The 27,090-nt window shown below is 37.7% G+C and overlaps 1 protein-coding gene and 1 pseudogene across 2 annotated transcripts; both read left to right on the forward strand.

The window, feature by feature from the left end:
- The first annotated feature begins 5,197 nt into the window (after positions 1 to 5,197).
- FLVCR1 (FLVCR heme transporter 1) lies at positions 5,198 to 27,090 on the forward strand. Of its 2 annotated transcripts, XM_036234492.1 has the most exons (11): positions 5,198 to 6,140; positions 8,247 to 8,388; positions 8,912 to 9,028; positions 13,901 to 14,041; positions 17,468 to 17,535; positions 18,450 to 18,553; positions 20,016 to 20,126; positions 20,626 to 20,731; positions 20,954 to 21,065; positions 24,414 to 24,481; positions 24,649 to 27,090. In XM_036234492.1, exons 1-11 carry the CDS (start codon positions 5,406 to 5,408, stop codon positions 24,721 to 24,723), a joined length of 1,779 nt encoding a protein of 592 aa, XP_036090385.1. In that variant the 5' UTR covers positions 5,198 to 5,405; the 3' UTR covers positions 24,724 to 27,090. The 2 variants fall into 2 exon arrangements, with proteins under 2 accessions (XP_036090385.1, XP_016021971.2); XM_016166485.2 differs by lacking the exon at positions 8,912 to 9,028 and having other exon boundaries at positions 5,200 to 6,140.
- LOC118612977 lies at positions 17,941 to 18,059 on the forward strand (annotated as a pseudogene).

Below are 27,090 nucleotides of genomic sequence, written 5' to 3' on the forward strand. Positions count from 1 at the left end.
TGAGCTGCCTCAAATCATCTTGGAAACAATTCAAAGATTATAAGTATGTTTATTATTCTGTAATTGTTATATTGGTAGTTGCCGGAGCCAGCCGGCCTAGGTCGAACAGCACCTGAGAGGGGCAGTGAGGATTAAGAAAAAGACAGAGACAAGAGATAGATTCGGGAAGGCTAACAGTGAATACTGCCTCCCGGAGTTTATTTTGCACAGCATATTTATACCCTACAGAGTGCTTAAGAAGCAAAAAACCTCTAAGTAACAAACAATCACTGAAACTTTGTAGCTATCTTAACATCCTCTTTCCCATGGTCAAAGAACATTCAGTTTCTCTCCCCCAAACCAGGTGCACTTCCCCCTGAGTCAGCAGACTGCACAGCTTGCCAACTCTGCAAAACTCCCAGCTTTACTGGCAGTTTAATCCTGCCTCAAAACGGCTCCTGACAAGTAGCCCCCTCAAATTCTTGTTGGAATAATGTTGGGCATTCAGTAAACCACAAATGAATATATATTATGTATTATATTGCCAACTAATAGTTACCTTTGCCTTGTCTCTTTTTCACCTCAAATTCATCTTGAACACTTAAATCATTTTTTGATCATTCTACTTCTCCAGTTAAATTTCAGTGGTGCTTTAATGTTTACAGAATAAAACCGAGGCTCCTTAACTTGAATTTCCAGGCCTCGAACAATCTGGCCTCCATCTGCCTTCTTTTCATTGCAGCCAGACTAGTTCCCCATAGGCTGTTCCAGTTTCCACCCGTATGACTTTTCTCACCGTCCAGAGTACCCTCATGTTCCTCTCCAACAATGTGCATGTGAACCTATTTTGTCTTGTTTCCCATCATTCCTCCTAAAGGTTACTTCTAGCTCAAGGCTAGAAGTATGTGATATTCATTACGGACTCTTCTTTGCTGCAACTGTGTCCCCAGCCACTGCCGCCACCACCACCTTTCCTCCCAAAGGTCCATCACCTTTGGTCTATAATCTTCACTGTGGGAAGAATGCGTGCTAATGCGTGTGGGAGGTGTGTGCATGCACATGCATGTACACATGAGTTTACCAGTGCTTGCTCATTAAAATTGCTCCACTGCTCTCTCTACCATCCATTTCAGACCCGCTTTCTCACACAATTGATTTCTGGGCTTCATCCTGTCTTCTCCTTTGTTTCCTACGCTTCTTTGGCTTAGGAACTTGATTTCTCCTTGTGACCTGGCTCCATCTGGCACTTTCTCTAAATACAGTTTTCAGGAGGTATTCAATCTCTGAATTCTAAGCATATATAACCCTTAAGAATACTTAGTTGATGCTCTGGATTGGCCAAGGCTAGAATGGGAGATGGGAGTCTATTTTCATTGGTCTAATGCCTTCATCACAATTTCTGTAAATGACCTCCAGAGTAATGGATCAATAGGAAACATATAAAGAGTTTACATGATATTTTTAGTGCAAATCAGGCAATGAAGATATTAGTTGCAATAGGTGGGAGAGTGAGGTGGATTTACTATCAAATTAATATAGCTTAAGCTTCAGGGTCTCTTTGAAGGCCTTATACCTATTTTTGTAGTTTAATTTTGGTATCAGTTTCTTAAAGAGATCCTGAAAATGATTAGGCCTCCTCCACCCCTCCATTCCTAACTTAATTGTTCTCTAGAGTAGAACAGTGTACCCATCGTACCCAAGGCTGCTCAGGTGGACAGAGGGTGGTAATAGTTGTGCAAACTGAAGACAAGGTTGCTAAAAATCTACCCCCCTCCTCATGAAACAAGGATTTTACACTTAGTGGCATTGTTCTGGTTTGCAGTTGACCCTTTTAGACCACAAGAAACCTTTGCTCAGGGACTGCCACATTATTCTGTATTCTAACATATATACCATCTTGGACTTGGGCTCCTGGGAGCTGTTCAGTTCTCCAATCGCTGAACTCTTTCTTACTTACTCAAACCTGTCTCAGACTTGGCATTCCACACCCATAATGTAGCTCAATCTCATCGTGACTCCCAGCCAAGTGATGCTCCCAGTAGTGTTGTCGCTGGCAGAAGTGAAGGTTCATGTTATATTGTACACCCAAATATATGATAGATTCTTGTTTAAACTGGTCAATAAGTAACTACCACTGAAGCCTCAAGAGAGAGGAGGCAAAGTTAGCAGATGAGAATGACACTGTAAAGAGATACCGAGTCCCTTTTCTGTACTCCATTTTTTATTTTATGGAGTTTGGTTAAAATAGACATACGAATTTTGTTTAATACTTTCATTGGGAACACCTAATTTTACTTTTTAGAAACCACAGAAACTTCAAATCAGAAGAAGTCCTAGATCTCACATAGCTTATTTTCCATGGAATTCATAAATCCTATCCACAATATACCTGGTCCAACATAGATATCATCTAACTCTAGTCTAGAATGTCACATAGTGGTCCCTTTATCTGTTGACTACCTTGGAATACAAGAAATCTACCTCTTGTTAGGCTAAGGGTAGTCAGTGTACGCCATTGTGTGCTTCCCTTTAGGATCACACAGGACACCCTCCGTGGGGACTCTACAATCTTCAATCCAATCTGAAAAAGCTTGGAGTAATTCCAAGACAATCCAAGAAGGCTTCAATAGACAAAATGGGGTCAAATAGATAACACGAGAATGAGATGTGACTTTGCGGAAATATAAGTTGATAATGGTGGTTATGAGTAATATTCACAGAATATTACTATAGATCAGAAGTCAGGCAGGCACCATTTAAGTGCTTATATTTTTTAGCCGTTTATTTCTCACAATAGTTTTATAAAGAATATTGTCTTCATTTTCCAGTTGTAGAAACTGAGGTGCAGAGTAACTAGTCCAAAGACGTGCAGCTAGTAAGTGAAAGAGCTAGGATTTGAATCCAGGCCAATTGAATCTGGAGCCTGACCCTTCAACACTGCGGTAGACTACCTTAATAATTGTAACTAAGAATGTCCAAACCACGTGCCAGGCGTCATTCACTTATTTGACCCTCATAATAGCAATCCTATGAAAGCATGTACTATTATAGAACAGCTAAGTAACTTGCGTAAGTTCACACAGCTAGTGAGTACTGAGATTAGGATTCAAATCCAGAGAGCTATGGTATAGATCTGATGCTCTTCTCCCCTACACTAGGCCCTCTCGGAGGTACACTCCTTGCAGATAGTGATAGCGTTAGATTCAGAACTTTGTCATGTGCGGGGAAGGCAAATGACAAGGACAAGAGTAGGATAGGTGCCAGCTGGTAAAAATGCAGAGGGTAATTAGATACTGACTGGTATCCAGGATACCTAGAGAACTGCCAACCTACTCCTTCTTCCTAAGGACACAAAGAGGACAAATTATCTCTAGATAGAAGGAGCCTAAATAATTAGGAAGAACGGCTTCCCTCCAGGAAGCTGCCTCTATGGAAAGGAAAATGAGGCCTAATGTAATTTGCCAGTTTCTGGTTTAGAAAGGGGATGGGAAGTTTGCAAATACCTGAATTTTACTGTGAACATTTTGGAATGGAGGTACCACTGGGGCAAGCAAAGAAAGGTCCATTTAAAATTCTCCCCATTGGATTCCCTTTCTGAACAGCCGTTTGGTTTTTTTGTGTGTGTTTGTTTAGTTTTTTTTTTTTGGTGAGCTATGTAGAAGTTTTCATGATACATGAAGGAATAAAAAATGCCTCTAAATATTGAATAAGTTGTGCCAAATATTAAGCAATGGAATTAGTTCATTTTTCAGAAATCTATTAACTAAGACTGAAAACCTTAGGATTTCATATTTAGTTATTTGTTCATTCAGAGAATATTGCTAGATAATCTAAAATAATATCTAAATCAATGTTTAAAAATTATATTTGCAGAAGAAATTTACAAGTTTTAAAAAAAATGGATTCGTTTACAAAACAAGTAATTGTTTAAAATATTCAATATTTGTTAGCGACAGTCATTCAGTAAATATTTATTGAACACCTACATATGCTAGGTACTGTTTCAGGTTCTCAGAATATAGCAGCTGCAGTAGCAGCAACAAAAAACAACAAAACTTTCAGCAGTAACCAAGGAAAAAAAGTAAAATATAGCACATTTTAGAGAGTGGTAAGTGCTAAGGAGAAAAATAAGCGGGAGAGAGGAAGGGGGTTGCGCATGGCAATTTATATGGGGTGACCAAGGAAGGCATTAAAATGTGCATATTCCTTAAAGTTTAGAATTATGTAGCATTTCACCTGTACTGAGAGGTATCTGATATATTTTTGCACACAATCAAAATAATAATAAGAGGCAATAAAATGTATACAGTTTAAAGGTTTTAGATAGCAGCACTTCTTAAGATTAAATCTATAGGGAGAGACTCTTAGTTTCGATTTAAGTTTAATAATGAGTATTTGGAGTATTCTTTTTTTCCGTCAAATTTTGTTTCTCAACAAGTAGCAGGGCTGACTTTTTCTCTAGTCAAGGAAGACTCAAGGTTATGTGTGCTCTTGAGAGCGGGAACTGTCTCATTTCTTTTATTCTCCAGAGCCCGTAATAATGTCTGGCACATACCGTTCAAATTTGGTAACTGGAACCCACTGAACCGAATGAATGTGTGTGTCTATTACTAACTACAGGTGTTGGTTCAAGGACGAATGCTGAGCGACAGGGTCTGGTGTGGCACCACACCTCTCACAAGCCGCATTTGCCAGCGGAATGGAGGTTGGGGCAGGGATTCCAACTTTCCAAAGGCAGATTTCTGATGAAATCTCTTTATTTAGTTGGAATGCTTTGTGGTGTTTTTCCTGTGCCGAGAGCACTAACTTTTGACATGTGGTGCCATCTGCTCTAAAGGCAGCGTCTGACCTTGACGCACATGTGTGCTGGGGCGAGAGGCCAAATTCATACTCCTGAGTGCTGGACGGGGCCCTAGGGGAGCCCCCTTGATGGTGAGTGTGACACTGCCTGCCTCTTTGTCTCCCCCGCTGTTTGTCCAGCACCTTTGTTCCCGGAGTTGCCCAATGCGCGGGCCGCCTCCCGCTCCATGCCCCCAGGTCGTAGGATTCCTGGAAGCCTAATGCATTCTCCAGCCCTCCCCCTTCCTGAGGCTCCAGGAGAACCTGCTCTCTCCCAGGAAGCTCTCCGATTGGCTTCCTGCTGGGCGAAGGCTCCTGCTGATTGGCCGGCAGGCCGGAACGCGCGGCGAGGCGGGGCCTGGGTGGGCGCCGCCGCGCGTAGGCAGGGTTACCCGTTTGCGGAATCGGGAGGTCGGGTTTGCAGTTCCGCGCTCACGCCCGGCCACACTCGGCAGGAGAAAGAGTCGCAGGAGTGGTGGGCCACGAGGTTGGGGTTGGGGTGCAGGGAGGGCCCCGCATGCTGGGCGGGGGCGTGCAGGGAGAGGGAAGAGGCGGGGACGCGAGGCAGCACCTGGGAATCCTGGGACATGGCGAGGCCCGAAGATGAGGAGGGGATAGAGGTGGCGCCCGGGCACCCGCCTGCGAACGGATATCTCCTGGTCCCGGGGGTCGCGCCCTCCAGGGAGATGAGCCCGGAGCCGCAGAACGGGCCCAAAGCTGGCTTGGCCCTGAATGGGGTCCCTCGGGACAGCACCGCGGCCACCTCGGGAGCCCTGGGCAGTCGGCAGACTCAGCTAGCTCCCGAGGAGGAGACCCAGGTTCGGCTGCTGCCTACAGGCCCCGGGGAGGAGACCCCAGGGACTGAGGGCATCCCGGTCCCCCGGACAGCGCTCTCCGCGCGGCGCTTTGTGGTGCTACTGATCTTCAGCTTGTCCTCGCTGGTCAACGCCTTTCAGTGGATACAGTACAGCATCATCAGCAATGTCTTCGAGGGCTTCTACGGCGTCTCCTTGCTGCACATCGACTGGCTGTCCATGGTGTACATGCTGGCCTACGTGCCCCTCATCTTCCCGGCTACCTGGCTGCTGGACACCAGAGGCCTGCGGCTCACCGCCCTGCTGGGCTCTGGCCTCAACTGCCTGGGTGCCTGGATCAAGTGCGGCAGTGTGCAGCAGCATCTCTTCTGGGTCACCATGCTGGGCCAGTCCCTGTGCGCGGTGGCCCAGGTGTTTATCCTGGGCTTGCCCTCGCGCATCGCCTCAGTGTGGTTTGGCCCCAAGGAGGTGTCCACAGCTTGTGCCACTGGCGTGCTAGGCAATCAGGTAAGGATTAGGGTGACAGATGAAAATTGGATCCTTAAAAGACCAGATGGAGTCAGGCCTTGTGAGCTAGCCATGTGGATGGACCCTCAGGAGGCTTGGCTATAAACGAAGTAGTCATAAGGAGGCACTCTTTTGGTTAAAGAGGAGTCTTTGATCTATTTGTAAGGACAGAACTTTCAAAACCAGTTTAAAGTGAGCACCTTATCATCTTGCTTAGAGAATTACATATTCAGTAATTAACTGAACTGGCCTTTATACATCTGACATCATAGAAAACGTGTCACTGTACTAATGAATGAGACTTGGGTAGGTGTTATTTTTGTCGCCCCCCCCCCCCCCCCCAGTGTATTCTTTGCAAAAGGAAGTGTTGGGTTCTGGAGATTTTGTTCCTTTTTGAGGGGTCAGTGTGGAAAGCCCCTGTTTAATTTTGTGTATCAGGAGTCAGTGCCTGGTACATAACAGACACTTATAAATGACTGCTAAGTAAATGTTCTGGTGATAAAGTCTTCACATCATTCTTGAAGCCAGTTACCAATTTTTAATATTAAAAAATGACAAATCACCCTTTTGCATGGAATCTATTGCAAAAGGGTGGCTTATATTGCCAAGGCTCCATTAAGGTGCTTGCTAGTTTTTCCTTCCACCATAGGTTCAAATTCTGTTAGCGTTCCAGTGGCATTATTAGGTGGAATGTTCGTGTTTTTTTTTTTTAATTGCAGGGTATTTTATTGTCATTTAAAATTCCCATATGGAGTCCTATGATACTTTTATGTAATGCTTTGTGTAAATTGTATAGTGTTTATTTAGCTTGAGGAGAATCTAGTTAAAAATTGGCATACAAAAAAACTTCTCCTCTCTCTATGCATATATATCTGCTGTGTGTAAACTATGTAACAAAAGACTGTTACTCTTACTTCCAGTCCAACACTTGTTTCAAGATCCCAATAAGATTTATTTAAAATCCATAAAAAACACTAACTCAACATGCTTATTGTTTTATATTTGTTTCCTTTCTCTAAAAGTACAGAGAGGGTAGCTTGTATTGTTGTTTATCCAAAATAATTTGTAACTGATATTTTAATTGGTTGCTTCTGCATGTTTGGATAGGAACTGTTTTCTTAAAGTATTTTACATTTATGAAACTATATTAGAGATTAACACTTGTAGCTCATGACAAATATTACCAACTCCACAGCTATATAAATTATCTATTTCATGAATACATAGACCTAGGAGTGGAATTCAGATGGTAATTCTATGTTTAACTTTTTAAGGAATTACCAAACTCTTTTCCGCAGTGGCTGCACTATTTTACAATCCACTAGCCAGTGTACAAGGCTTCCAGTTTCTCCACATCTTGCCAACATTTGTATATTCTGTTTTTGTTTTTTAATTATAGCCATCCTAGTGGGTATGAATTGGTATAATTTTCTAATGACTACTGTTGAGTATTTTTTCATGTGGTTGTTGGACATTTGTATATCTTCCGTTTAGAAATGTTTATTTAATCCTTTGCCCGTTTTTGAATTGGGACATCTGTCTTTTTGTTGCTGAGTTGTACCCGTCATATAAGTTGTCCTTTTTCAGGCTTATTTTACATATTCTTATTTCCCTCTTTGACTGTAAGCATCTAAAGCAGGATTCCCCAACACCTTGGGCCGCCGATAGGTATTGGTCCCTGGCCTGTTAGGAACCTGGCAGCACTGCAAGAGGTGAGTGACGGGCGAGGGAGCTAAGTAAGCTTCATCTGTACCTGCAGCCACTCCCCAGTGCCAGCATCACTGCCTCAGATCCTAAGGCATTAGATTCTCATAGGAGCCCTGGTCCCTGGTGCCAGAAAGGCTGGGGACCACTGACCTAAAGGGTAAGGATTGTATGTTACACAATTTTATAGCAGCATCATTCAGATTGTAGTTCAGTGAATTTTTACTGAGTAGGGAAAATGTCGGTCAACAGTTTCTCTTTAACAGTGCAATTGTAAAAAGATTAGAACACGGTGCTTTTAGAGCTTTCAGTTTGGTAGCTGTTCTCTTTGTGTTGTATCAATCGGAGGTACGTACTTTTTTGTTCTAATAATAGCTGTAAAGAGGATTGTTTATTTTACAGCTTGGAACTGCAGTTGGCTTTTTGGTACCACCAGTTTTAGTGCCCAGCACACGGAATAGCACAGATCTGGCTCCTAATATCAGTACCATGTTTTATGGAACAGCAGCTATCGCCACACTTTTATTTATTTTAACAATAATTGGTAAGTGAATTATTTTCTCTAAAGCTTAAATAGGTGAATGCATGACAAACGTATGAAAAGAGAAATAACCAACCCTGAAAATTTGTATTGCTATCTCAAGTGCCATTTGCTCGTTTCATTCTTGCCATAGCACTGTCTTGCTCAGGTAATGAATGCCACGATCCTAGGGCTGTGTTATGGTCCTTCTGTTTTACTGTTGCAAAGGGTTGAAGACTAATTCATCTCATTTATCTCCCTACTAACTTTTCTTCCCTGTTAACCAACCGTTGGTTTCAAGCATATTACCTGTCTCTTCTTTGCATAGTCCTCTATATATGCTGCGCCTGATGCTAACCTAGCCAGGAACACATTCTTGTCAATGCTTTGAAATGATGTAAGTAGGCTACCGCCTTCTTTTTAACGATAAATCCTTCCAAGGATCCCCAATTTAACAGTTAACTGGATCTGAAGATGTTGATCAGATCCTGGGCAGTGGCAAGTTGTTCAGCAGAATTTCAAACTGTGGCAACTATCTACTTGTTAGGCCACTCCAGCAAAGCACTGCTGCCACCATTCGTCACTGAGTCCTCTCGTCTGAGCCTGTCTCTTGAAGCAGTCAGTCAGGATCAGCTGCAAGCAGCCATCATCAGTTTGGAAGAAGGTTTGGGAAGGTCTGACTTTTTTAAAGTTTATTTTTAATGGGAAACAATTTTGATTTCAGGTTAAAGGATAGGAAGGTTTATTAAAGTAATATAGCTGTTAAATATAATACCGCCCTTTAGACAGTGTATCTCGATTTGAAGAACAAAGGAACTTTAAAGTTGCAAGGCCATCTTTTAATTGTTAAAATTTACAGTTAAATTTTATTATAGCTGGCGTTTTTTTCACTTATATATTTTTATCACGACTATAATAGTAATGAAAAATTCAAGTTTTATAATCTCCAGATATGAAATCTTTTAGTTTTCTAAGAAATGTATACGAAGACTATAGAGTGTTTTCGTAGAAACTACCTTTGTAGATGAACTACAGGATCCAGGTGTAGGAAGCTCAGCCAACATATTTAATAATTCCTTAAGGTAGTGAACTTTCCTGGTTCTCTGGGTAGTATAAAAAGTATTCTGACATAACCAGTCTACCTTTGGATGGTTTTTATGTTTCAGTTAGGGAGTGGCATATCTGCTATGTGCAGACTACTGAATAAAGGACAGATTATACCTGTACTACTTTAGCAATTTAACAAAGTTTTAAAAGAAATCTATGTTTTTAAAGAATATGTCTACTTTTCTGATAGCCGTATTCGATTTGCTGGATAAAATATAGTTTATATACATTTCATGTAAATGGGCCTTATATTAGCAACAGGGATTATTAAAATATCAAATTCTCTTTCCTTTGATTGCTTATGGCTCTTCAATAAATTCTGGTTTTCCTTTTTTTATTGTCTTCAATTGCTTGTCCCTTTGGAAGAAGTGAGAGAGTGATAGATTGTATATAAGATATATAGAAATATGAAATTATATGCACATATATACATGAGATGCTTTTTATTTGTCAAAGTAGGAGGACAAAAAAATGATAACAAGTGTGACCATTGGCATATCACCCTGTGTCATTTGAGAAATTAAGAGAACTCTTCATGTATGTACTTATTTATATACTGATGGCTTGTGAATAGAGAGTGCAAATGGAAATGAAAAAGAATGGAAAAAATGGAATAGAAATAGAATAGTAAAAAAGAAGTTCATTGTCAAGTTTTGCTTGGTGAGCTGTAATATCAATCTTTAGTATAAAAGCAAGATAATATACAGTCGTGATGTGAAAATCTTAAGTTGCAAATTGACATTTAAATAAAAAATTTACATATCTTCCTTATATCCAAATATTTGCTATTGAGGAAACTATGGATTATTTTTAAAATCTTCACTTACTTACAGGTCCTAAATTACTAAGAGATGATCCTACTTTCCTCTAAATTCTACCCATTAGTACTTTTGAAGCCCAACCAAATCTTATAAAATTAGTTTTGCAGATGCTTTTCAGCGGTGTGACATACACTAAATTGGTGCTCAGCGGTTTTCCTAAAATACTGTCTTGAGTGTTCATGCCATGTAACACTGTTGTCCTCCTAATTGAGCTTACATGTGAGTGGAATCCATCTAGCACTTCTAGGAATTAACCTAAGCCTTCCACTGGATTTCACTATAATACCCCATTCTTATTGGGAGAACTCTGTTATGGCCGCTAACATTTGATTGATTGATATGTACCAAACGTGTTACATGCTCATTGCATTTACTCCTCACAGCCCTCTGAGGGTGGCACTATTTATTATTCCCATTTTGTAGATGAGGGAACTAGGCACAATTTAAGTAATTTATTTACCCATGCACATAGTAATACTGAAGATGAAATTTGAGCCTATGCAATCTTAACTCCACATATAAAATGTTGTATATTAAAGTATAATACTTTAATTTTTACTTAGTCTTATTTTTCGTTCCAATTCAGATTCTTCTTGTGTAAGTGCTCATGCTGTTCTGTTTGAAAGCTGTTCTCGTGCAGCAGAGCAGTAAACTATACTGCTTAAGTGTGTCAGTTAAAATCCCTGCCATCCCGATTCACTAAAATGAGTGGATGACAGAAAACAAAAGTAATGACAGTCAGATATTTAATATTAAGGTACTTAAACAATGAGTATATAATATATATACATCATTTTACTTCTGATCCTTATACTCAGGAGATTTATATACAGGCTGCTTATTAGAAACTTTTAACTTTTTACTTAGTCTGTAAGAATTTCAAGCCCTTGAGATAAATTTAGTATCTGATTTTTAAAAATAAATATTCCTCCCAAAATTCTTTAACATATATCATATAAGCCTCATAACAGCTTGCTGTCGTTTTTATGGATAAGATAGTTATAGTCAAGAGATAGGGATTGATTTCTTCAGTATATAGCGCTATGAGGCAGAGCCAGGATTCAAATCTGTATTTGTATTATAGTAAGTTAATATGTGTAATGTCCGCTTAAATCATAGGAACAAATAATGAAATGGAAAGATAATGTTATGATCTAATTTTAAAAAGTAGAAGTGGTCCTAAATGATAGATTTGTTGTTTCATCATGGGAGAAAAAGTTTGATGTGGAGCCCAAAATTCTTTGGGTACCTATATGCCTGTTGCCAGTGGGGTGGAGAATAACTGCTTTAACAGGTAGTTATTTTATTGACACAAGTTTTGGTGGGGAGAGAAGAGGGTAAGAAGGCTATTGTTTTTCAGTTTCAAAGGATAAAGGAAAAGCCTTACTTCATCCTTTGAAAATGCAGTGCAGCATAAACAGGGTCATAGACCAATGGTTTTTTGTTCTGTTTTCTTATCTTTCACATAGACTTAAGCTCAACTTTACTATATAATGTAGCTGGTAGATACAGGCCTGATTTTGACCAAGAGGGCAGTTAACTGCCTGAAATTAAAAGATAATACTTGTATTCAGAAAATAAATCTAATGGAGTTGAAGTCTAGTAAGAATTGTTTATGTATTTGAGATCTGAGCCATTCAGACTTATTTTGCCATAGTAAATAAAAACCTAAGAGACCCAAGACTCATTAAATGTTCATGACTACCTTGTAAGTATAGTTTTTACACTCTGAAACTTTATTTTACAGCTGCGTGAGTTCTGTATTACTGATATCAATAAGAGATATAATAAGAGATATCTCCTATCTTAACTAGGACACTTTCAGAAAAGGACAGCAGACGTCCTCAACAGTGCAAGGAGGAGATAGGGTGAAAGGAAGAGGAGGAATTACAACAACTTAAACATTTTATGTCTACCAGTCCTTCCAATGTAAGGATATTAAAATAAATATTTATGAGTTATGTCTCCTCTTGAATTGTTGTGAGACCTGTAAAAATAGAAGTCTATTTTAGTTTGATAAGTTTTAGTTATGTCATAATCAGCGTATTGGTGAGTAAAACATTTTAATTTTTATTAGAAAACAGGAGAATTTGAGAATTATAGTATTAAATGGAAGTTTTAAGGATCATTTCTTTTGTAGTGATTTTCACACCTGGCTGGGTAGTGGAGAGTTCTGTGTTTAATACAGATTCTCAGGTTCTGTTTTGGAGGTTCTGATTCATTGAGCCTTGGGTAGAATCTTAAAAATCTGTATTGCTTTTAAATTTTTGCCTGATTATGATTGATAGCCAGGTCCACCAGCTCTAGCCCACTTTTAAATTACAAAGCAGGCCTTCCTTGTTGGAAAAAAGAAATAGATACTGTTAAAAAAAGGAGAGAGAGAACGAGAAAGAGAAGAAAGTTCTGATCTTTTGGAAAATGCTACTTTTTCTCAATCCATTTACCTTCTTTTTTTTTGTTTTTGAATATACTCTATTTCATTGATTCTAAAGTTTGTTTTGATTCTCTTTTCATGAAACCTCTGAAATCAAGAAGCCTTCAATAATCAATGGCATGTAAGATGAACAAGTCCTAGAGATCTGTACAGTGTTAGTTAACAATGCCATATTGTGCACTTAAAATGTATTAAGAGGGTAAATTTCATGTTAAGTATTTATTCTTTCCACAATAAAAACAAGTCAGTGGCATGTAACATGGATGGTGATTGAGATAGGATTATGTGAAAACCTTCTATTGATAACTGGCAAGGTCATTGAGTGTTAGTATCAAACCATCTTAGATTCAATGAGATACAGTATTTTCCATTTATTTTAGTTTGAGATTTTGAGTCAATACCAAAACTAGATCTTAATTTCCGATGTACCAAATTTTAGCAGTTCAGCTGTTCCGTCAAGTAGTATTGACTTCTAGCTAGCCAAACCCTATGGAATTCTCTCCCTAGCCATCTTGCAGGAAGTTAGTAGATTTTTCTCTGCCTAGGAAAAGCTTGTGAAATCTGGGCTGAGAAGCTTGTGAAATCTCCCCCTAACTCCATAGAAATGGGCTGTGTTAGAGCTTACAGAATCAGAATCCATGTGTCAAACTGTTACATCTCCCAGCTTTACCCCTAGATTTTCCATATGCAGCTAGAGTGAGTCAGCAAGAAAGACCTAGCTCTGCTCCCATGAATCTACCTGGACTTTTTCAGTTCTAAAGGTGTAATTGGACCAGATGATAAAATCTATATCAAATTTCAGAAGAAAGTCGTTACTAACTCAAGACAATCCTCTAAAAATTCAGTAATATATTGGCTTGCTCATATATGTTACCTCTAATTAAAAATTGAACTAAATTTAGAAATAGAATTGTTTAGTACTGAATATAATAAAAATTAATCTTGCTTAACTAAAAGTGGAATAATCAATGGGCAAGGTTGTGACATTATTAAAGGTTTTGCAGTTTTGAATGGGCCATATCTGAGTTTTATTTGTCAAACTATTGTCACTTAGAAATTCATGAAAATGAAAAGCCTCACTATAAAAGACTTTCACTGCCCCTTTAAATTTAGTTTATGTGTGTTCACTATGGAAGATACATTTATTTAATTACCTTTTCATGTATGTTTCCAGCATTCAAAGAAAAACCTCACTATCCACCAAGTCAGGCTCAAGCAGCTCTTCAAGACAGCCCTCCTAAAGAGTATTCCTATAAGAAATCAATAAGGAACCTATTTAAAAACATGCCTTTTGTCCTTCTATTAATCGCTTATGGTAAGTGGTTTTCTTTTATTTTCTTTGATGTCTGTATAAACCTTTGAGCATTGTAGATTCTTCTCATTTAACCTAATGGTTTGAGCTTTAATTAATGACATAGGCTTGTTAACTCTAAAAATAATGATCACATAGTCATAAACTTAAATTTTGAATTAGAAGCAAAAACTTCAGGATGGATTTCCTTACATGTTTTTGAAGTAAACTAATAGGTCTAATAGAGAATCGCTGTCTTCTGTGTGGTCTCATGGATATTTTAGGTCCTTTATAAACTATAGTTATGACTGCTCAAAGCATACGGGAAATGCCATCAACAATTCTTTTGTCTGACTTTGTGTAGATCGGTATCGGTTTTGACTACTCAATCAAAACTATTAGACATTAAGGAGGTCACCTTCACCAGTTCTAACTGGAAAAAATATTTCTCATCCTTTTAGAGCTTTCAGAATAGCTGACAGATATTCATACTAAGACTGTAGCTTTACAACAGGCATCAACACATTTGGTTCCCTTCAGAGATTTCTAGCAGTGTGTTCATTGTTTATTATGTTAACACTACTTACGTTACCACCAATGCCCCCATATTTCTGTCTTACTTGCCCTTCAGAACTCACTCACTGATGATCCCTTTACAGATGGGGCTGTGCACCCCCTACTACATAACTGTCTTAGAAGTTGCAACAAATTATTGCCTGATTTAAACTCTTACCCTTTTTCCAGGATTACGTTCCGTGTGTGTGTGGAAATTGTTAAACACAAAAGTAGAACTTTGAACCTAATGAATTCCTATGTACCCACCAGCACCCAGCATCAACATTTCTCCATTCTTGATTTATCTATTTCCTCTACTTTTTTCCTAGAATATTTTAAAGCAAATCCCAGATGTTAGTTACATCATTTCATCGTTAAATACTTAAGCATACCATAATTCTTTTTCTTAATTTTGCTCCACTGGTTAGCTTAAATCTAAAACTCATAACTAGGAAGTAGAGAAACTATTGTGGTTCACTATTAATATAGAGCAAACTCATTTCTTTAGCCTGTCATTTAAGGTGGCTTCTTACCTATCTTCTTTTATCTCTCACTATTTCCTAGTACAAAATTCTCTTTCAACCAGATTTATAACCAACCTCCTGTCACAGACATACAGGCTCACACACACAAATATGCCTCCGTATGCCATTATTTCTTTTACCTGAAATGTTTTCTTTTTTTTTTCCATAAGCAATTCTATAAGAGCTAGCTTAACATTTAATCTCACTTATTGTTCATTTTGTTATTCATTCATTTACTCCATCAATAATTATCAAATATCAACTAAGTGTACAATAGTGACCTAGGTGCTGTGTGGGCTAGAAAGAAGCATGATATATGATTTCTGCCCTAAAGTAGTTATAATCCAATTGGGGAAGTAATATAAACACCTGAAAAGTAACCAACAGTGTTAAGTGTTGTTCATCAAAAGGAAACAACACGAGAAGTTATATGGTAAGTGCATGGTTACTTCACATGCTTCCATGATTTTAAGGCGGAAAATGGGAAATGCCACTTTTGCTCACATTTCAAACCATATGGCCATGCCACTAAGTGCCTAGAAAGAGAAGAACTGGAATATTTGTGAACAGCTCTAATGACAAAAACATGTAAATATGAAAACTTGATTTTGGGAAAAGAAAACTATATAGTAACTTGTCTTGGGATAATTGATTGTTCATGTAGGAAAACAAAGTAAAAGTAGGTCTCTGTATCATACCATGCACAAAAATGAATTGTAGTAGATTAAAGACCAAAGTGTAAAAATCAGAACTTTAATGTTTTAGAAACAAATATAGAAAACCATCTTTAATATTCTTAAAAGAATTTCTAAATGCAAAAACATAAAACTTAAAGAAAAAGGCTGGTACATATCATTACATTAAAATAAAATAATGGTCTTTTCCAAAAAGACACCAATAAAAAGTGAAAAGATAAGATATAAACTATGAGAAAATGTCTGCAATGCATATAACCAACAAAAGCTTAGTACCTTCAATATAAAAGTAACTCCTACTAATCAATAAGAAAAGAGCAAATAGTCCAAGGAAACCAGAAGGTATTTATGTGTTTCCGTATGTGTGTATTGCTTATCTATGATGCTCAACCTTACTAGTAATTGAGGAAATACAGATCAAACCCAGAGTAAGATATAACATTACACGCATTCAAATTGGTTCCAAAAAAAATCAACAAAAAACCCACTTAATTTGGTGAAAACAAATTTGGCAAGTATGTGAAGTAAAAAAACTCTGCTGATAGTGTAAACTGATAAAACCACGGCGAAGAGCAGTCTGACCCTATCCAGAAAGTAGAAGTTCTCTGAGGTATGCTCTTAGAGAAACCCTTATTGTAAGAACAGAAACACAATATTCATTGCAGTATTGTTGTAAATAGTGAAAAACTTAAAAAAACCTTAAGGGCCTTTGACAGGACAAGAGATAATGAGATTGAAGTGTATTTACACAGTGGAGTGTTGTGCAGCAGAGAAAATAGCCAATATGAGCACAGGTAAACTTCAGAACCATAATGTTGAATAATAAGAACAGTTGCTGATGGATACAATTAATATGTTATTTATATAAAGTTTAAGTACGTGCAAAACAATTCTAATTGTTTATGGAAACACATGTAGTGTCTAAAGTGATAAACACCAAGATCAGGATTGGAGTTACCACTGAGAAATATAGGAGAGAATATAGGGAAGGTCTAAAAAATGAATCTGAAGCAAAGCTGGCCAGATGTTAATGTTTGACAAAGCTGGGCAATTAGTGAGGGTATTTCTTAAATTATTGTTTATACTATTTTGTATGATTGAAGTATTTAGTAATAAAAAGAGTGAGAAATAATAAACTGAAGTCTCAGCTAGGTTAAGAGACTTACCTAAAGTCATAAATACGTGCAAGGAAACAGCAGGGTTCAAACCTAGTCGTATGCTTCCTGATAACCAGCTGTTTTTATTTTTCTCTTTAAGTATCCTTTAATTAATATCATCTTACTAATTGCCTTGTTAAGTCTTTTTGATGCAGGGATAAAATCTGAAGCAGGGATTCTGTCTTATGCTTAAACATTTATTAGCTTGAGTATATTGTAGGCACTCAGTAAGCAATCCATTGCTTGATTGCCATGTATTATGCATGGGGATATGATTTGTAGTTGGTATATTTGAATCTAAGTAATAATAGATAGTGTAATGACAGACTCTTAACAGTCATAATTTCTAGTAAATTTGGATATTAAATTGATCAGTCCACATCCTGAAAGGAAATGGCAGGAGCTTTTAATTTTTCTGTCAACTGTCTGAAAGCATATACTGTCATAATTGTTACAGAGGACTCCATTGCACTTTATAAACTGATAAATGGTACATTTATAGTTTTCTGTTAATTGTAGGTATCATGACTGGAGCATTTTATTCAGTTTCAACGTTATTAAATCAAATGGTACTGGCCTATTATAAGGTAAGCTGCTCTGCCTATGTTGTGTTACATGCTTGGCCAGGAATTTTTCTTTAGCAGTAGAATTCCTGTTAATGTGATCATAAGATTAAAGATATGACCTTGTTATTAAAAATTTATGTTTTTAATTGAGAATACATTTAATGCAATTTATAAAACACAAAATGGAAAGTAGAAGTTACTGCTTTGACAATACCTAAGTATTCTTTTTATTTTATTTTTTTAAAGAAATAATGTGACTGCTTATATGGAAAAAGAAAAAATTTTAAGAAAAACCAACACAAATATAAAGAAGTGAATATTAAGCTCTGACCTCTCTTTGTTTGTGAAAGGAGAAAGCAGTTATAATATGCAGAAGCTATCAGATTAACCTCATGTGTGAATTACTTAAGAATTTTACAAAAATCAGTCTATGGCCATGCCACCCTGAACAAGCCTGATCCTGTCTGATCTCGGAAGCTAAGCAGGGTTGGGCTTGGTTAGAACTTGGATGGGAGACCACCTAGGAAGACCAGGTGCTGTAGGCGAAAAAAAATAAAAAATAAGGGATTGTAAGCTGACAAGGTCCTTGCAATCTGTGAGGCCATCCAAGGGTTACCTTGCCTAAAAAAAAAAAAAAAAAAAAAAGAATCGTAACAAAAATCATTGTATTTCTAATTAAGGAGTATAGGAAAATTTTCCTTTTTGATTTCTCCCATATTTTAGGGTGTTTTTACAAAATTCTGATTTTAAAACGGAATGTCCTTTATCATGTGCTTTACCTGCTCCACTCCTCCATCTTAAACCCATATTGAATTTTCCTGTTACATGTGCTTAATTATGTCTGATTATTTCCATTGACTGAAAAGGTATGGGAATATGAAGGATATGTTTGAATTAGAAGTATCTGAGTAACTTCTTATGAAAATTTTTTTAAGGAAGAAGAACTGAATGCTGGAAGGATTGGGTTAACACTAGTAGTAGCTGGAATGGTGGGCTCCATTCTTTGTGGCTTATGGCTGGATTATACCAAAACATACAAGTAAGTAAAAGTAGATAAACGTATGGTGTACAATCTAAGTTATTTTGTTTTTAAAGGAAACTGCTTTTTATTTTAAGGAATTTGAAAAGTGTTATTATTACTAAAAGACTTGGATTCATTTCTGAATGTCTCTGCAGTCTATAGTTTGTCTTATTTTGTTGAATATTCATTTCAGCTTTGAGAACTGGGACACCTTATGCACCTTGTTCCCCCTCCGGTGGTTCTCATACAGGCCACTGTAGGAGGGATCATCTCTGTTCTGAAAAAAGCCCTTTCCGAGAAACATTCGACTTCTGACAGAGCCTTTATATTACTCTTTTCTTACATTGTAAGCTTGAACACAAAAAGTTGTTCTTTCCTATCAAAAAATTATTATTGAGCATAAAGCTTTTTTTTGGTAAAACATTTTTGGCTAAGATGCTCCCAAACTATATTGTACATCTGTGTGGAACCAGCAAAATGTTAATACAAAAAAAAGAGTGAGTAATACCACCTGGGAGACTGAGAAAGGGGTTTGGGAGGCAGCATGTTTTGCACTGGGCCTTAAAAAAAGAGCTACATCTTTTAACAGGCAGAAACTTTCCACCTGCTTGGGAGGAACGAATGAATGAATGAAATGTGGAACTGTATCCTGTGTACTTTCCAAGCCTAAGGTGTTTGATACCATTATATAAACTCTTCCAAAGTACCTCTGATCTTGAATTCTCTAAGATAGTTCTACCATAATTTAAGATAGCGCTTGCTGCAGCTTCATTGTTAGGAAATGGTAGCTAGAGTGAAACCCATTACATTTATAGGTGAGGGGATCGTATATAAAGGATTAAATTTAATAACAGGCCTTGGTTCACTGTATAATTAGAAATGTGTGCTTTGTTGCCCTGGCTTTCTTCTCAGGGTAAGTGCCATTCTTTCACCAAACTCCTCTTGTGTGCATTGCTCTTAACTAGGAATTGTGGCAAGTAATATATGGTCCCTGCCCTCGAGACATTTGTAGTCAAAGTGGAGGAAACAAGGCATTCACATATGAAAAGTTAAATACCAGTGTTACAGACTATAATAGATGTCACAAGTCTAGTAGATGTCAAGTGCCAATTTTGTGGATAGCTAAATGATAAGGGAGTTTGATAGAAACAGTGTTACAAGTTTAAGTGGTTAGGAAAGGCGTTTTGGAAGAGGTGGAATTTGATCCCATTTGGAATCATAAAGATGACTATTCCTTCCCGTCAGAGCACTGAATGTGGTGCGGGTTTTGTTATCTGCTGCCGTTGAATCTTAAATGTAAGCTTTGAAGTCAAGTCCATGCTTTGGTGGAAACATTTTCCAGAGATAAGTAAACCTTAATCTTAAAAAACAGAGAATTTATTACTGTATGGACAGAGCAATGGACAGCCACATGATTTTAATGTGCCTTGAAAAATCAGACAATATACTAACATTTTTTGTTCCTTTGTTTTTGCTTCAGACAGACTACTCTGATAGTTTACATTTTGTCTTTCTTTGGAATGGTCATATTTACTTTCACACTGGACCTCGGATACACTGCCTTCGTGTTTGTTACGGGAGGGGTGCTTGGGTAAGAGGAACCATGGCATGCTGCTGTAATTCTGAAGTATATTCCTGAGGTTTTAATTTTTAAAGTTCATCCAAGGATTCTTCAATATTTTAAACTTTAAACTGTGCATATAAATGTGTGCTTATTTTTTAGAAATATAAAAAGGAGTTTGAAATTGCTTTTTGGTATATGTAGGTGAAAAATGGATAAACTTTACTTAGTCCAAGTAACTTTAGTTAGAAAGGCAACTGACTTAGAAAACGAGAGATACATTTTTCTCTGAAAAAAATAAAAGGAATTGTTTTCCTTCTCAGTTCTTGTGACCTTGGGCTGAATTGTTTTGCTTCTCAGTTCTTGTGACCTTGGGCTGATTGGTTAATAATAGTGCCTGACTTTCATATACCAACTTCAAAACACTTCCTTATTTGGTCATTAGATCAAGCCTGAGAAGTAGAATGATTGCCTCAATATGTGATACTGTCTTTTCATTCTTTCTATAATTCTGGATTTATTTTCCTAGTTTCTTCATGACTGGTTACCTCCCCTTGGGTTTTGAATTTGCTGTTGAAATCACTTACCCTGAATCTGAAGGTACTTCATCTGGCCTTCTTAATGCTGCTGCACAGGTAAACCTCTGATTTCTCTTAAACCTGAGATGACTCATTTACTGAACATTCTAGTGGATAATGAGTTTGACCCGAACTTTTGTTTTAAAAATTCTACCTTTCAGTGAATGCTTCTAGAAGCCAAATCATATAAATAAAAGTTAGGAAAAGCTCTGGAAAAAACATTACACTTTTTCTAAAAAGAGAACTTGATAAAAAAAAATAATTCTTATTTTATTTTAGATATTTGGGATTTTGTTCACGTTGGCCCAAGGAAAACTCACATCAGACTACTATCCTAAAGCAGGGAACATTTTCCTCTGTGTTTGGATATTCGTAGGCATCGTTTTAACAGGTAAACTCGAGTATTTTTATGGCAAAGTGCTTGTATCATATTGTGTTTGTATTTAATGCTTACGTATATTGATTCTGAATGGCTCAGCAGAATTCAAGGGAAAATGAGATAAGAAGCAGACTATTATTTGTTTCCTTCCAAAGATATGGATCTATTCATTTACTTTTCAAGTTTCAAATTCAGCACAATTACTATACATGAAAAAAACTGTTAGAACAAGAGTCGGTAAAGACCTGGGCTTGAGTCTGATTCTGCTGCTCATTTGCTGTGTGACTTTATTTATTTATGTTTGTTTGTTTGTTTGTTTGTTTCCACTTTTTTTTTAAGTTTATTAAGGTAATGTCGGTTAATACAATTTTATAATTTAAAGGTGTATAATTTTACATCTGTATATTCTATTATGTGTCTACCACCGCTGTGTGACTTTAGACAAGTCACTTAACCTCTCAAATCCTCCTTACCTCATCTATGTAATAGGGTATTTACAGGTCTGCCTTTGAGGGTTGCTGTGAGGATAAACTGAGGTGATTCACGAACAGCTCATAGTGTGGTGTCTGGCTCCTGGGACGTGCCTAATCACATTAGCTATTATTATAATGTGGTGCTGGTGGTAAGTCAGATGGTAGCGGTGGAAATAGTACAGGGCACGGTTAGCCAGTGCCTACGCCGCTTAGGTATAATCGGAATAGACATGGGCAGGAATGAGAATAGTGCCCTATCTCCAGAGAAAGAGCACGTTGAAGAACTTTTATCTATACTTTATCTAGGCGCAGAAGCATAAACATGGTTACGGCAGCAAGACTTAGGTCCAGCGCTGCTCTCTAGCCCGCATTGGCTTCTGCCATTGTTCACTTTGTTCTTTGCTTTCCTCATCCCTTTACCAACAGGCAAGACAAAATCTGTCACAAAAATGTGAATCAAGCCTTCTTTTTTATTTACCGACTACCTGCTTATTCTTTTTGAAACCCCCTACATGAGACCTCACCAGTGGCAAATACTTATTTTGGAAAACACAGCCACCTAAGGTCTCTGTCATTCATTCAGTATGTGCAAAGAGAGTGAGTGTTACCTGTGGTCCCCAAGGAAAACATTCTGCCATGAGGGAGTTTTGTCCCCTGTTCTCTTCAGTTTAGTAAAGTAAAACATATAAAAACTGTGAAACATGGAACGCATTAATTTACTGAACTCCTGATCTGTCATCAGTAATTCCATGTTGGCTCTTAATTTCCAGAGATGTAACTAACATGTGTCTATCAAATAGAGTGTTATTATTGAACCGAAAAAGGAGGCATATTTGAGCTCCGTTTTCACATTATTTTTATAGTCATAGTCATAAATGGCAATTCCAGCAAATCCAGTATAGAAAATTAAGTGAAAAAAGAGCTTTAAAACGGTCTTAAGTTGATACTTTTACCATCTAAAAATGCGAAGTAATTTCTCTCACATGTTGCATATTTTACTGGAGAGAGTGTGATTTTATATCCTGTGTTCATTTGTATAGACAGGAAGGAGGGCTGGGAAATTCCTGAGGCATGATGAAGGGTGGTACCTTTTCTTTATACTAATTTTTCCCCTGGAATTGCCGGAAATTCTTGCTTTGACATAGGAATTAGCATTTGAATACAGTGCATTTTACTCTGTAGTAAGGACAGCTCTGTAAAGCACATTCTTTGTTTTTAGTCCATTTGCATCCATTGAAAAACAGTGCGTGATAATGCCACCCAGTGTTCCTAAATTCTGTAATTAGAATTAATGGCAAAGAAACGCACATTTTCTCCCTATTAAAATGTAGCCTCTTTGGTTTGGCTAATTGTACAACATCGTAGAGCTGGTCAGTCAATCGCAATCATTGTTGCAATTTAAAACATACTGTTTTAATGTCTTAACTCCTTTTAAATATGATCTTATTACACCTGACCAGTTTCTTCAAAGTCATGTAAATGCATTCAGAAAAGCCATATTTACATATATTCATTTAGCTCAGCACAAATATGTGAATTTCTAAAATATCGATATCAGTAATGGATCAGGATAATAAAGGGGCAGTGTGGATTTCAAAGGAAGCATTGGACTAACATTGAGGACACTGACTTTACTTTCATATTTTATTTTTACTTTGCTTTATAACTGATTAGATGACTTAACTACCCATATACTTTATCTTCTTTTCTCATTTTACACTCTCCTTGAGCAATCTGTGCCTCTTAACTACAACTTAATGCCAGTAACTTCCAAATCTGTGTCTCTAGACCTTGATATCTTTCACATATTAGCCCAGTATGTCTGATCATGTATCTGTCTCCAGACCTGGATATTCCATAGGCATCTTACACTCAGCCCGTCCAGGACTGAACTTACCATGCTCCTAGGACACCTATTCTTCTGAGATTTTCAGTTTCAATGACTAGGACCACCATCCATTCAGTTACCCAAACAAGAAAACTCAAATCACCCATTTTTCTTTCTCTCATCCCTTCGTTTTTCATATTCTATCAAACAACCGTGTCTTATTGGTTCTATTCTAAAATTTCTCTGAAACCTGACTCTGTATCTCCATTTCTCACACATTCACGCCTCACCATCTCTCAGCAGGATTAAAGCCTCTTAACTCAGCTTCCTGCCTCTAGTCTTGTTGCTGATAATCATCCTCCACATAGCAGCCAGCCAGAGTGAGCACCCTACGATGCAGGCCGGGTAGCATCCTCCCTGCTCAGATGCACTGTAAACCCCTTTACACAGTGTACACACCACCTACTAACCCCACCTCTCTTCCTGTCACCTCCCTCTCGAACTGGAGGCTTCAGTGATCCAGACTGCCGCCAGTGCCAAGAATAGGCTGTACTCTTCCTGTCCCATTTTTTGGCATATACTATTATTCTGCCTACCTAGAATGCCTTCCTCTCTCCTCTTATCTGCTTGACAAGTTCCTACTCATTTCAAGTTTCTATTCAAATCCAGAAAGCCTTCCCCGATTTCTTTTGGCCGACGTGGGCATCTGTTCTCCCATGCTCCTGCTACACCGGACACACCTGCATTATTGCAGTTATCCTACAGTGTTACAACTGTTTGCAAGTCACTCTTTCCCTAGGGGGTGCTTTAGGGAAAGAATCGCACTTCGCATCATTCTTTGTTTACTGTCATCCAGTATTTCTTCACTCATGAGTGACTTGCTAATTAAGTTAATGGCTTAGAGAGGTACTATTATATTTCCAGACTACAAGGATGCTGTTGAATGTTATGGTACTTATAGTGAGCTAAATTCGCCAATATCAAAGACTTCGCACTGTGTGGAGGACAGTCCATTCGTGCGTGCTCTGTGGTAACTCCATCGGTGCTTCTGTGTTTCAGCATTAATCAAGTCTGACCTGAGAAGACACAATATAAACGTAGGGATCACAAACGGCAATATTAAAGCTGTAAGTAATAAATATTTTTATGATCATACTATTGAGAATGTCTGCATAGAATAAATGTGAAACCGGTCTATCTAGACAGCTTTTTTCATTCCTGAGCCAACCGTTGATCGGTCATAACGGCATATGCCAAATTCTATAAATTTTTTATTTTCTGATTCTTTCTACAGGTGCCAGTTGATAGTCCTACAGATCAAGAGTCAAAAACTGTCATGATGTCCAAGCAGTCAGAATCAAAAATTTGAAATGAAAGTTAATATATATGGTAACTGAGCAGTAAGGCTTGGTTTATAGGTTATGGGAGATGGACACTTACTTGAAGTCATTATATGACACACTAAATGCAATTATTGTTTCGCTTAATTGTTAATTTAAGCAATATTTTGCCTACATCATTTTAACACTACCATTTATCTAGCGACTGTTCCATTTTGAGTCTTGTATTGTCGATCTGAAAGTAAGCTTCTTGACATTTATTTTTAAGAAGTGTTTTTCTTCTTCGTAAAATTCTAACATGCAGGTGTGATCCCTTAAGCCACATAAGCATACATGCAGTTTATATAAGGAAATATCCAGTAGAACCAAGTGTACAGTCTGTTCCTTATCGGTTCCCTGTGCATCCCTGTGGCCGCTGAGCAAGCCCCCTCAGTGTGAGTCGGCGGGGCAAGGCGGCGCGCGCGCCCACCAGAGGACAGTGTTGGCATGGGACTTCCAGGTGACCGCTATGACTTTCTCATTTCTCATATTCTTGTTACAGAGTGCTTTGTAACAGATACCATCAATGGCCATAAAAACTATTCTGTTTACGGACTGAACCCATGACATGACTTTGGTCTTCGACCTATGTTCTCATTAAGCTAAGGAGCCAGATGCAGGCTCATGATCTTGAGTTCTTCTCTGTGCTGCTTTCTTGTTGTGGTGTAAATGCTAACACTATTTTTTCACTCCAATTTGAAATAGTTTTGTACCCATTGGCTTCCTAGTAAGCAAATTTCATCTTAGGTGTTACTGGATTTTCCATGATTTCTTGTGTCACATCTTACACTTCTGCCTTGAAGATTCCTGAGATAAGGAAACCGGTGCTCAGCCTCGAGCTTCGCATTTAGTGGAGGCCTCGTAAAATGTTGTCTGTTCTAATTCTCCGGTACCATGTTTTCCCAACCATTCTCCTTTGAGATGTACCGCACCCAAGTTTGCGCCCGTGGCTTCGTGTCTTCGTCACAGAACGTGGGAACAATCCGCTCCATACCATGGGAATAGTCCGTTCTTTCACGTGCTCAGGGTAGGGAGAAGAGGACCAAATGCATTTCCACAGTGCCTACCACTGCATTTCTGCGTTTTGTTTACAGTGAGAATGTGAATGTCGTTTGTGTCCGGACTCTCTAAACTGATAAGGGCATGTCTTCAGAGTAATGACATTTAAGCAGCCATAGGTATTATGTCCACATCCAAAAAAAAAAAAAGAAAAGAAAAAAAAATGGCAGTCAGGTATACCCTTGATACCCTCAAAGTGCATTAGCATTTCTGGCTGGGGCATTGTCGAAATGCATTGCTTTCTACTGAAAGGAAAATTCTGTCATCAGCCCATAGCGAATTATGTAAAACTGACCTAGGAGAATGTGTTAGGAGAACTTTCTAGCTGGGAATCAGGAACTCCGGGTCCACATCCCGTGTCTGTTTCTATCTGTCCCTGTGAGTTTCTGGGCAGCACTTTTTTCATCCCTGTAATAAATGTGTTCAATTTGATCTCAAATTCTATTTTGAATTTTAAATGCCATTCATCATGGGATAGACCAAATCACTGTACTACAGGAACTTAAATATAGCTAGAGAAATTCCCTGGATAATTGTATAAACAAATGTGATTGTCGCTTTATGGATATGGGGAATATAAAATCTGTATTTAGCCTTTTTATTCAGTTGGTGATAGCTCAGGCAGAATATGCTGACACATCAAACTCCTTAGCTGTTTACATCACAGGTTTTACAGCCACAGATATATTTTAAGGTTCCTCCTCTAAATAATTGTTTTCATTTTTAAACTGTCCATGTTGTTTAAAATAATCATGTACTTGAGTTCCTGAGATTTTGAACAAATTATAGATAAAATTGGAATACTTTATTCCCAAAAAGGCTATACATATATGTCATGTGTATTTTTCCTTGTTGATTAGAAAAAGGATGAAATATGATGTGACAAAACATGAAATGAATTGATAATTTTCTGTATTTTGAGTTAGAGTTGTCTGTAATTTGTCAAACAAGAATGTCATATAATCCTGTGTCATATCTTTGGGAAGTGGAGTTGGGTAAGCAACACTTGTATAAAGTAAAAATAAATTGGATACTTTCATGTGATTTTAGAAAGAGATTGGATGCTTTCAATAGCTATTGTATTTATAAATGTTGCAAATATAGCTTTTGCCTTTTGTGATTGTGGGAGAAATGTCTTTAAAAATATGTCTGTGTGTAAACCCAGAGTATTGCTGAAAGAATTCCCATCTGTCTGAAAGTCATTTTTCATGTTCTGAGTTTTGCTCTTTGTATTAGTTATCTATTCGCATGTTCTTCAGTATTTCAGACTTGAAATAAATTTATTTTTTTAATGTTAA

Source organism: Rousettus aegyptiacus, unplaced genomic scaffold, assembly GCF_014176215.1.
Source record: "Rousettus aegyptiacus isolate mRouAeg1 unplaced genomic scaffold, mRouAeg1.p scaffold_m13_p_17, whole genome shotgun sequence".
Classification (NCBI taxonomy): domain Eukaryota; kingdom Metazoa; phylum Chordata; class Mammalia; order Chiroptera; family Pteropodidae; genus Rousettus; species Rousettus aegyptiacus.

Bases quoted from the DNA above. Each gene is read 5' to 3' on its own strand.
- FLVCR1 (XM_036234492.1), top strand. From the start codon at position 5,406: ATGGCGAGGCCCGAAGATGAGGAGGGGATAGAGGTGGCGCCCGGGCAC. The intron at 9,029-13,900 runs GTTTGGGAAGGT...GTATGTTTCCAG, and splicing joins CATCATCAGTTTGGAAGAAG to CATTCAAAGAAAAACCTCAC. The intron at 20,732-20,953 runs GTAAACCTCTGA...ATTTTATTTTAG, and splicing joins TTCTTAATGCTGCTGCACAG to ATATTTGGGATTTTGTTCAC.